Source organism: Scatophagus argus, chromosome 18, assembly GCF_020382885.2.
Source record: "Scatophagus argus isolate fScaArg1 chromosome 18, fScaArg1.pri, whole genome shotgun sequence".
In the NCBI taxonomy this organism is placed as follows: Eukaryota; Metazoa; Chordata; class Actinopteri; family Scatophagidae; genus Scatophagus; species Scatophagus argus.
In genome coordinates this window covers 9653444-9665683 of record NC_058510.1, presented here as the reverse complement: position 1 = coordinate 9665683, position 12240 = coordinate 9653444, and the positions used below count along the sequence as shown (strand labels likewise).

Here is a 12240-nt window from a genome sequence, read left to right as displayed (position 1 = left end):
CTGATTTTGAGTTTTTGTAGTGCATTACAGCGCCATCTGGTGGAAATGATAATCTATGTCAAATAGTCCAAGTTAGTATTAAATCTGCTCTATATCTCCTCTTCTTTCAAATATCATTTAGATTTTTTTGTTCTGTTTGCATGTTTTTGTCACTTTCTTCCCAGTGACCATTTCGCTGTGTGTCTTCTTTATTTTACTCTTCTTCCACTGCTCAATTTGCATTCATTTTCCACCTGTGGGGGCAGCGTCGGGAGAGGGAAGCTGAGGTTGGATCATGTGTGGGATGCCCCTGGTGACACCCAGGTGTTGTTTTCCCCTGATTTACCTGTCTCTCTAGAGCAGCAGCCTCATAGCTTCCCTGGTGCTTTAGGCAAATGACAGTGCTCTGGGAGACGTGATCATTATCCCATCAAATGAAAGGTTTAGTTTGATTTGATCGGATCGTGCTGCTAAAATGCTCTGGTTCCTGCTGCAAAACAAATCATTTTGTTTTCACACCTCCCCCCTCCAGCACTGCCTTATTACTGCTGACTCACCATCAACAGCCATTTCTACATCACCACCACCCTACATTAAGTCCCCCCCAACCCCCATTGGCTTGTATTTTCTGACTCATCCCTCCCTTTTGTCTCTCCATTCGTGAAGCTTTTACATGTTCCCTTCCCATCTTCCCTCTGCTCATTTAGCTTCGTCAGATATCTTTGTTCACCATCTCCTTAAAAGCCCTGGGGTGCACCAAACCCATATTTTATTCTGTTCACTTCCACACGAGACTGTCAGCTCATTGCCTGTAGAGTAACATAGATAGAGTAGACCGCAGCGTGTGCCTTAATGGCTAGCCCTAAAGCATGAATCATGAACCACAGCTATTGTGTAATGCTTAAGTCCCATGCACTAAATTTGTGTGTGTGCGCATTTGCAGGAGCATGACACCTGTCTACCCCCTAATGGAGACTACAGCGGCAGCAGCGTGGTCCTGGTTAACCCTTTCTGCCAGGAGACCCTCTTCATCAACAGAGACAAAGCTTCTGCCATCTAGAGACAGAAAAAGAGACACAGTTGGATCGTCCTCTTCTACTCCCCCTGCTGTTGTTGTCTATTTTATATATGTCTTAAATATTCAGAGACTTTGACTTTATACTGTATATGATCAACACAAAGAGCAACCAGAGAGAAGTGATGTAAACAGACACTATTTACTATGAGAATGCACCTGCATATTTTTCTGATGTACATTTTCTACAAAAGGCTTAATTGTGATAAAGGGTTTTTATTGTCTTTATAAAATACAGAATATATGTGGTTTTGTTTCACTACAGTAGCTTGTGGATGGATGCTGCCACATGGAATCCGCTTTAGAGAGAGAAATGTGCTATGAAAACATTAAAGCTGTAATTTTATTTTACCTTTAAAATCAATCCCAAAATACTTATAGCCTGTTGAACTTGAATATAGCACCTACAATCTTGGGGCATGGGGGCGGGAGGGCAGAGATTTACTGCTTGTGAGATCAGGGTCCGTATTTATCAACTGAGCAAACTTAGGAGTTAAAAAGTTGTTAGGACAGCCAGCTCACAGCATGTCCAGACTCATGTCTAGTGAAAAAGCTCTAAAAATCCACTGTACACTAGCTGCTCAGCACCAAACGGTAGGGAGACACTAGAGAGATTAGCTGGTGAGAATGGTGGGACATTTCGCGGCTAAAGAACCAGATGTCCTTTAAAAGTTAAAGTTTAAGTGGTAGAGACCAAAAGTGGAGCTAAAAGAGAGTGAATATTGGACTTGCATTCGCATCAGGCGACCAGGAACAGGACTCCAAATGAGTGACACTGTTGCTTTATATCAGCTAGATGGGTAAATCAGCTGCTTAAAAGCTTAAGATGTCAGTGTTTGTTCACAACTTGTTTCTGCTCGAGTTGTCAAGAAATCATTTAGGCCTATTGTGGGTTTGTAGCAGTTTTAAAATGGTGAGAAACCTTTGTCAGATATAGACTGGATAATAGGAAATCAGAAATCCGCCGATGCCTCTGGAGTGCTCATAAAGTTAAGGGCATTGTTAAGAAATGTGAGAATTAGAAGGATTTTTTTCTTCTTCTTGATTAAAACATCTGACTTAGCAGTTTGATACATACGGGCCAAGATTTTAAAGGTTGTGTTGAGCAGAATATTTGAGTGATTTTGATTCTATATCCTGCAGTTTTGACTTGAAATGGCTTTCCCCCTCATGTGTCACCAGCTTCTCTGAAGAGGGACCACATAGATGTCTTAATTCCTTATGTTGGCCCTTTATATATGAGTATGCTCATGTGTTAATGCCCTGTTTGTCCATGTAAGCACACTGGGAGTGTGCAGTCAAATGTGGATGGATGAGTTCAAATGTGTTGCCCCTCCTTAACCAAATATCACTGTTACTTTAAGTCAAACAAGACTTTGTATCACTCTCAGCTCTGTTTTATCTGTTTTTCTGTCTGTGTCTGTTTGTGCCTCTGTATGTGTCTGTCTGTCTGTCTGTCTGTCTCTTGTCTATATTGTGGAGTGGCTACTGGTTGTATTCCAGTTTGAGAAAAATTCTTAATGCCATAGGAAACAGTTAGACCAGCTTTGTTACTGTAAATGTCTCCCTCCACAAATGCTGTGTTTGTCCATCAATGCAAAGTGTTTTGCTGAAATTTGTTGAATGATTGTGAATTAGTTGCTGAACCCCATAATATATGTTAGAGACTGTCAAAAGTGCTGACCAGTAAAAATACTGAGATAAATAATGTATGCTGAATATTTACTGTGAGCACATACAGAGGCAATTTAATTAAAAAGTGTGTGTGAATATTATGTTTAATTATTGATTCTGTGGTCCTTCTATCACCCGTTTCACTTTGCATTGCTGCAGTTTTCTCCAATAATCAATGCTGCCTGCCTCTGTCATAGCTAAAGATTTACTGCATTGTGAGATGTTGTTCTGTAATCACCAGATTCAAATGGTGATGATGTTGAATAACACGGATAAACATATTGATATTTCATGCATTGGATGCTCACAGCTGGGCTTCTCGTTTTGCACGCTCAAAAGTGGATATTTTACAAAATGTTCAGTGGCACGGTGGAGCAGTGTTCAACATTATGTATTTTTTGTACTGTAGTATACACTGTACTTTTTACTGCTGAGCAATAAAACAAAGAAAAAACACTGAAACACATGTCTCATTTGTCCTCTTTAAATCAAAATTTGATCAGTGGACATTTACACATGTTGCTATTCAGGCTTACTATTTAACAAAGCGGTGTAAACAATCTCGCCAACCACAGCACATCCATTGATGCAGTGTGCTAGAATTTTCTCTTTGTGCACCAGTGCCGCATTTGGTCAAGTGACCTGCAGGTCTGGGAATATGACATCAGTTCAGTAATGTGTTTACAAGCTTTTGTTTGGTATGAGTGTTAATAACAGATCTGTAGGCCTGTTCAAAGCTGGAAAAAAAAACATCACATTGTCTTTTTTTTTACCCATATTTTAAATTATATCTACATTGATGCTAACATGCTGTGTTGCAGGAGTTCAAAGTTTCTTCCTTTTCTTATGTTCTCCTCTCCATTCATTTCTTTTTGTCCCCTCTTCCTCTGTTTTGATCTTCTAATCATTCATGAAGTTACTGCTTTCCTACAACTTTACGAAAACTATCACAATTTAGTGATGTAGCTTCTGCTACATCTGCTGTCTGTCTGTATACCTGTGTACACAGGTAAATAGACAGATACAGTAATCATAACAAAACTAATTATTATATACAACATAGCATAATATAAAAACAGCCCCCCCCCAACCCCACCCGGCCTTCCCAGCAACATGACGAGAAGCCAGCAGTGGACAGATGAGATTCAATGGGTAATTCATTTCAGTTCAGTTCAGTTCAATTTATTCATATAGCGCCAAAACACAACAACAGTTGTCTTATGACACTGTCCTATTATAGCAGGTCTAAACCAAACTCTTTAATTTGATTTTAATAGATAACATTTATTATTTGTAAGAGGATGTTTTAGAGTTATGGGATTAGTGGTGCAACATGGCTGATATGGCTCTGTATAAAAATGTAATTAAAGAGTTTGGTGTAGACCTGCTCTAAATGGAAAGTGTCATGAGATAACTTTTGTTGTTGAATTGGTGCTATATAAATAAATGGAATTGAAAAAAATGAATATATGACTGATTTAGCCGTTTAGTCAATATTTTTAGTCATTATCTTATAATTTTGAGTGTTATTTTCAATCATTACTCTTATTTTTTATAATTTCTAAATTCTGGTATATTATAACTAGCTGTTAGCAGTAAAAAAAAAAAAGAAAAAAGAATTATACTACGTGTGATGAAAAAAATAATGAAACATATTTTTCTTATCTAAATTTGGCTAGAAAAAGATATCAGACTGAACTGACGTAAAGTTCATACTACTTCCGGTTGAGAGAAGGGTTTCCGGGTTAGTGTACTGATTTGTCAAATAGTCCGTGCATGGCATGGTTGACAGGGTTGCTAACGATTCAGCCAGGGCTCTAGGGTGGACATTTTTATCAGCGTGTAGCAGAAGATAATTCGTTAAGTTGAGGAGCACCTCTGTCTTTTCTGATCGCTTGAACAGCTGTTGTGGTTCCCTGGCGGCAGATTTTCACACTTGTCATTGCTCGGTTAAGCTAGCTAAACTAGTTAACGTTGCTCATCGAAAATGGCGGATGTATCAACAGAGAAGAGTCTGGACGATTTCTTTGCCAAGCGGGATAAAAAGAAGAAGAAGGAGAAAGGAAAGGGCAAAGAGTCTGCTGCCGGGCCCACGGCAGCTGTGATGAAAAAGACCAAGAGAGAGAAAGAAAAATCTGCGAAAAACGAGAATCCCGACGCACAGATCGAAAAGGTAACTGATCCTGCTCTCTGTTAACTTTTTGCATCAGCGTCTTTAACAGTTGCCGGTGTCGTATGAAAATGCGCATCCCCCTACACAATCCGTTTCCTCCTTGTAGTTGGCCCCAATTTTCTGACAGCCATTTAACGTTTCTCCAATTAATGAGGCAAACCCATGCATGTAAGCTAACTGTAGTTTGACATGACGGGAGGAAACGCCGGTTACTAGCCAACGTATAACATATGGTTTCCCCTGGGACACATTTTGACGGGATACAGAACTTAGCACGGCACGCGTTTTATGACTACCCGTGTTTAAATCATAGTACTACTTTGATTTAAACATTTGAGGCTCACTCATTAGGTAACCTACAGACAGTGGCCTTGTGTTCGCATGGGAAGCTGTCATTCCCCCTCTTTGAATCGTGGTCGTCCAACTAGGCCGAGCCGCCATTTGTCACTAGTTTATAAGGGGTTGGCTGCCTTTTAGCTTCAAATGACACGATGGTATCATTGCGTGACAAAGATACATTTTCTAGTAGAAGGTTTAAGTAGTTTGTCACACTGGTGGGTGGGTGACCCAAACTTTTCTGGCCTGTATATCCATTTCATGGGGAAATCTTATCAGAGTGCATATGTTTTTTTCTAAACAGACCGTGATGGTCTTTTCTTAAAAAAAATAAAAAATAAAAAAATACTACTTTTAAGCTTTTGAAGGGAATAATGAATGTAACTGTACTGTAATGTGTTTTGAATTAATATTTCTTTCTACCAAGGAGGATGAGGAATGGAAAGAGTTTGAGCAGAAAGAAGTGGACTACAGCGGGCTTCGGCTCCAAGCTTTGCAGATAAGGTGAGAGTAAAATGGTTGTCATGACTCTAGTGGGACATCAGGAGCTGTCAGGAGCTTGATGTCATCAAATGGGGGCCAGTAAGGACCATGGCCCCTGTGACTGGTTCACCATCTTCCAACACTTGATAAATCCTCTTCTATCCACCTTCTAACTATACTAATGCTAGTATTTGCAAGAGTTTAAAGCACTCTTGGACTCAAACATATTGTCTTTGTGTAGCTGCCATGCATTGGATGTTTGGTGAATTCTCGTCATAATGATACAGCTAATCTGACTACAGATCATACTTTTATTTTTCAGCATTTACAAAAAAAAAAAAAAACAGTTTAAATCAAACTTTTTTTTTTTTCACCATTCTCTATATAAAGGTTTCTATTGTAGATTTTGCTAAAAAGTACATATAATATTTCCCCCTTTTATAATGACTGAATAAATCAACTAATTTTACAAAGAAAAAATGTCCTCAATAGTTTTTTGGTTCACTTTTGCTCAACGTTCTTCTGGCTGTTTGCAGTGACGAGAAAGAGGAGGAGGAGTACGAGAAAGAGGAGGTTGGTGAGGATGGCGAGATCATTCCGGTCAGCGGAGACAAAGTGTCTGGTCCCTGGAACAAGTCTGGTGCTCCTCCAGCTCCTGCTGCTGCACCTGTGGGTCAGTAAATGCATTATGTTTTTGTGTTGTCCATCTTCTGTGCTGTCGGCTTGAAGATGTGTTTGAACCATCCACTTTTTAAAAGTTGTAGCTTCTTCGCAGCAACATCCATATTTGAAGCATTTTAGTCCACCACAAGCTCATTGGTTTTGGTATTGAGCTTCAGGTGATTGTTGTTGTACCCTGAGATGGAGCTCTTTCAGTCCTCTGTAAAAATGGTGTCTGAATGAAGACATCATGTTTTTCACTGGAAATTAGTCGCTGGAGTAATCTTTGTCAGTTTAGTGATAACTTCCGTTTTGCTAGGAAATAAAAAAATAATACCTTTGCTTTATCAGAAGACAACTGAGAACACAGCCTGGAGCAGTTGTAAACCTCCAGTTATTGTGATATATATAATATGTTTTGATAAAATAAATGACTATGCACTTTTTCCTCTAACTGGTGTTATTTCTTTAACCGCAGAGGAAGCAGAGGTGCCTGAGTCGAAGCCTGCTGGAGTATATCGCCCTCCAGGGGCTCGGCTGACCACAAGCAAACGAGGGCCCAGCCAGGGGCCTCCTGAAATTTTCAGTGACGCACAGTTCCCCTCTCTGCTGGCCACCGCCAAGCACGTGGAGACACGCAAGTAAGTAGAGCAAGAATGACAATAGTTTAACACGCTTTGACTGGGAGGTTGACTGAAGCAATGGATGTCTGTGTTTCAGGGATAGAGAAATGGAGAAGACCTTTGAGGTTGTGAAACACAGAAACCGTGGTAGAGAGGAGAATAGTGGTGCTTCTATGCAGCAGTTGCAGCTTGACAACCAGTATGCCATCCTGGGGGATAAGTAGAGCCACTGCCCTCCGTCCTCTGGCCCCTTCAGCACGGTCCGGCCCAGACCAGCCCCTCGAAGGAAGCTGAACTCCAGCTGTGTTGATTGCAGGCCTGACAGAGCTCATGCTGCCACCACACACTGGTTACTTGCCTACACATACACACGGCCTCATACACGTACGCACTCACACACAGTAACACCACTGCAGCACATACAGTGACGCTCCTTTTTGAATAAAATCAGTAACACACTTTACATAACATTTGGTTGGCAAAACTGAAGGACTGCATCTGAAGGGGCTGTTGAAAAGAGGGGATAATTGAAAAGGAATCAGAAAAATACACTCAAACATACAACACTGCAGCAGCAACGAAAGACGACGTAGTTGTCCCTTGTGGATTGTACTCGGAGCAGCAGTTGTGTGACGCAACTTTTCTCTGGACTTCAACTTTGCTTCGATAAAGCCACAGAGGAACGAAGATAACTTTAGGCAAGATGATTTTACAAACTTCTGTGAAAATATCTATTTTTTGCAAGATCGATATAACCCAATCGCTCATGGTATTTCGGGGTGGTTTTTTTTTTTTTTTTTTTGGATTTGCGGTTGGGGTTTCAGGAGTGGGGTTACTACCTCAGCGGTATAGCTGGTGGTGAAGATGTGGACTGAGCTTTTATTTTTCTTTTCTCCGCTGTGGTGGTGAACAAGGCAAACACCAACAGTCCCCACGTACGGGCTGGCCATCAGGCTCTCCTCTTTAATTTAGAAACTTGAAGCTTTGTTTTGTTTTCCTTTCATGTTGATGACTCTCTGCAAAGATCTATGGACAAGAAGCAATAGGTTGTGATCCTCCTTTAGAATTTCTAAATAAAGTGGCCTTACTGATAGAACTGCTGTCATCTGAAGGGAACTTTGCTTGTTGTTTCACAGGCTGCTGCCTGCCTCTGGATCTCACCACTCTGATGAAAAAAAAAGTATACAAACAAAAGTTGTTGTTTTTTTTTGTTTTGTTTTTTTTTCAAAGAATGTAGTGCTGATGTAGTTTGCCTGATGATTACAACTACTAACCGTCTTTCATATCCACTGTTTGATTTTGCTGCCCTTGCTTTAGTTTACTCTCTGCAAAAGATAAAATGAAAGCTTGTTTCTAATCTGAAACCATTCTTTTGTTAACAACTAGTTTACTGTGGTTTGATACCAGATGATCACAGATGTTACAATATCAGGAAAAACCCCAGTTTTAAGACTTTTTTTTTTTTTTTCTTTTTAATCAAGGCCTTTTCTTCATAAGTAAACTTGTGTCAGCCCTCACTGGGGCTGTGTAGAACGGGTCACTTGTATTGGTTTTCATTTCAAGATTTTCAACATTCAATTTCCAGAGAGTTACAGCAACTACTTATCTGTAAAAACAAACTCACCACACCCAGTGGTTCGCCCAATTTAAATCAAATGGGTTTTTGCTACAAGCATAGTTATATTAAGAAAAGTGAAGAAGAACTGGATTTATGTTCTATGTTTTTGTCTTTTCCGTAAGACAAGATGTTGAGGAGCGTTTATCCCTGCTGGGACACTGTGGGTGGACGTAGATAATATTTGTGACAAAAAGAGAAGAGCCTAACACAAAAAATAAAGTGATCCTTGTGAATGAAGTCTTGTCTGAATCTTTAATCGGTGAAAATGTAGATTTCTACTGTGTCTTTTTTCCAGAAATGGTACTGTCTATATGTAAACTTCAGACTTCTGTTATCAAGCTGTCCATCCCATATTCATTTACTCAATTCTTATGGTCTCATTTTGTCAGATAAGGTGTTGATTTTGACATCTTAAGGATAAATTATTAAAAGTTCCTGGACTTTGATTTGACTTTTCATTTGACAGAGCATATTAATAAAAAAAGAGAACAAACTTGTCTCTCACAGTAGGAGAGTTTGAAGTTTATTTGCAGGAGATAATATCAAATGGTCATTGTCTCTCATGTCTCTGATGTCTCTGGATGTTACATGTAGCCATTTGTCCATGCTCTTTGCTTTCTGTCTTCTTTCACTTTTGGCTGTCCTGAAAAGACAGGATGACCAACAGTTAATTTTTACTCATAATGTAATGAGTGGTGATTACACTTTTTTCTTTTTTACCTGGATCACATTTTCTTCTGTTGGTTTCGGTGGAAAACCATGGGCACTCTCAAGAAAACTGAACATACCTATGAACTAAAGGAAAAGAAAATTGAGGAATTTAAAGTAATACTACAATGTAATCATGTTGATGCATCTGTGATGAATTCTTTCAAAGTGTATGATCATTCCATATGAAGACAACTTGTCTTTAGGTTTGCCTACCAGATACTTTAAGCTGTATAATCAGTGTTGGGTATGTGCTGCTTCTCAAGCCCCCTTTCATCCAATTTAATCTGTCCTAATGATTGTGATACCCAGAGGTGAATGCTAAAAGATTTTGAGTTATGGTAATGGAAAAAAAATAGATGGTGCTTTGAGTATATTTTATATACATATCTATATATATATCTATATATCTATATATATATATATAGATATATAGATATATTTTTTCAAATCAGGACCCATTTTAAAATGTACTTTTCATGACTTTAACTAGATAAATCACATTAAAATAAAATCACCCTCAAAAAAGATTTTTGCAATGATGCACACTCCACACCCTCTGTATGTTGTCTCAGTTCATCAGTAAAACGTACTATTTCATTTAGTCCATCACCCTCCCGCTGTCAGCGGCCACAAGGTGGCTGCATGGAGCCTAATAGTATAAATTTAAAAGTGGCAGGCTATTCAAACTGAAAATGGCGGTAATGCTCCAATAAGATAGATGCCAACCACCGTAAAACAAGAAGAATTGGTTATTTGTGGGTAAAAGGGAAAACGTGAAGACATAGACAACCACAGCAATCCTGAGGAAGATGGTAAAAGCACAGATTTGGAGAACAGGTGGAGGTGGTGGAAATAAGTTTCACTGCGGTTGATTCTGGAGCCGATAACGACACTAGCTAGCACTGCACACGACAACCTGAAAGTCACTGCAGTTTTTTACTGGTGCAACCTTGTGGGCACTTGCCTGGTGTTTTGGGAAATGTAGCTGTAAATAACCATTGTGGCCAGATTTGTTTCTGGAATGCCATGCGACCAAATCACATGATCTCAAATTCAAGCTAAACTGTTAGCTACGCTACCATATTTCTGTGATTTTCCCCAAATTCCAAGAAGCTATTCATTTATATATTGCATAAAAATGAATTAGGGGCCACTTAAGACTAATTTATGTTGGTATCCTTTACAGCAAACATCTAAGTTTACATTAAATATTGTCAACATTGAATCTAATAAACTTTAATTATGTGACTAGCATTTCCCCCAAAAAATTTACCAAATGTTAAACACGAAACAAAGGGGAATAAAAGAGATCCTGAAATGCGTATTTCAGAAACTTATTTCGTATAAGTTTGCAACAAAATTAATTTGTTTTATGATTTTTTTTTTTATTTTTTTTTTTTATGTTTACACTCATTTTAATTCTTAGCAGTAAAATATAATGCAAACGTGTGATGGATTACACAACTCATTACATAACAATTTTAAGAGTCTTCTTATTTACACACAGTTGTGAGTTTATTACGTCCAACAAGCTACCATACAACTAAAATTTTAGATACAACAGGCTTTAAGTAGACCCCACCTTGATAAGTTATATAATACTGAGTTTAATTTTCGAGATGTTTATTCAACTTCATGGTTGTTACGAACGCTTTCGTTTGGGGCTGTTCAATTGTATTAGGTTATAATGGAGTGTTTTCTATTTATCATTGAATATGGATCAAACAAGACAACAGCTTTCAGATGAAGTACAGCGTCTGAAACTCTTTATGCTTCATTTGGTGAAAAGTAACTGTAAGTGAAGCTTGTAAGTAATAGTCAGTCTCCACTTACAGAAGTGCCCTATCTCGGACCAAGCTTGAAAATGAATTTAAAAAAATCACTTTCTTCTGCTGTAATTTTTTTTTATACCAACCGGCTTTTTTGTTGTTTTGTCACGGTTCTTTTGAGATGACACCGTGGACACCTGAAATTGAAATATATAACACTTGAATTAAAAAACAAAATACAATTCTAAACTAAAGACACAATTAGGTGTTTGCATGATATCCTTTTTGCTTTTTTGCTTGTTTACTTTCCACAAGGTCATTGACATAAGATTACAAACAAAGCAGCATGTAATCAGTCGGTAAACAAGTTCCACAGAGGAAGCAGCAGCATGATAAATGCTCCTGCTTATTAAACAAATCAAAAAATGGCCATCCATCAGAGTTCTTAGTTGATACGTTTAAATCTGAAGGCTGATCCTACAATCTGTGTTTGGCGCTTACTTGTTAGTTAAACGATAGTCCTATAATTTTATATATAAATAGTATATTAAATATCAACTGAATGATTTATGTAGACTCCTTGTGAGCCTTGGGTATCAAAAAAAAAAGTTTATTCAAGTTTACTACTACTTGCACAGTAGTAGAGTACAGTGCAAGTAGTAGTAAACTGTTGTATTTTATTTAGCAAATTAGAGAATAACACAAAATGCATAGAGCTATAGCAGCATTAATCATTTTAAATTAAAATTAAAGTTGTTCCCTTTTCAGGAAATCTGGGAGAATCCACTGCTCTTCCCACACTGTCTTACCGAAGCTGCGAGAATGAATCCCACCAAGCAAAGTACTGCGATACCTCTCATCTTGAGCATGAATTAGCCTCTGTTCTCACACACCTGCTTTCACCTGATTCTGTTACACTGCCGCAAAAACATGTTGTACTTTATTTCAAGTTTAATGTCAAAGTCCATCTCTGTATATTTGTTGACAAACATGAAATAGTTTACTCAGACAAAGTCTACCTACTGCTGGATGTTTATCGCTTCCCATTTGAAAGTTTTTTTGTGCTCATATTAGGCCACTGGAAGTTAATTATGCCTAAATCAAAAAGTATTTAACCCCAATACATATCCAAGTTCATT

General features: G+C 38.4%; 2 protein-coding genes across 4 annotated transcripts in view; both read left to right on the top strand.

Annotated features, from left to right (window-relative positions):
• The window catches only part of tmem108 (transmembrane protein 108), a 42219-nt gene extending 39029 nt beyond the window's left edge, over window positions 1-3190 (top strand). For both annotated transcript variants that reach the window (XM_046371010.1, XM_046371011.1), the window contains exon 5: window positions 923-3190. In XM_046371010.1, the coding sequence (XP_046226966.1) occupies window positions 923-1039 (117 nt within the window). In that variant the 3' untranslated portion in view covers window positions 1040-3190. The remainder of the gene's footprint in view (window positions 1-922) is intronic.
• Window positions 3191-4453: 1263 nt separating this feature from the next.
• On the top strand, window positions 4454-8858 carry cdv3 (carnitine deficiency-associated gene expressed in ventricle 3). 2 transcript variants are annotated; one of them, XM_046371449.1, is made up of 5 exons: window positions 4454-4901; window positions 5668-5741; window positions 6257-6393; window positions 6859-7021; window positions 7101-8858. In XM_046371449.1, exons 1-5 carry the CDS (start codon window positions 4716-4718, stop codon window positions 7225-7227), a joined length of 687 nt encoding a protein of 228 aa, XP_046227405.1. In that variant the 5' UTR covers window positions 4454-4715; the 3' UTR covers window positions 7228-8858. The 2 variants fall into 2 exon arrangements, with proteins under 2 accessions (XP_046227405.1, XP_046227404.1); XM_046371448.1 differs by having other exon boundaries at window positions 4456-4901; window positions 5665-5741.
• The last annotated feature ends 3382 nt before the right edge of the window (window positions 8859-12240 follow it).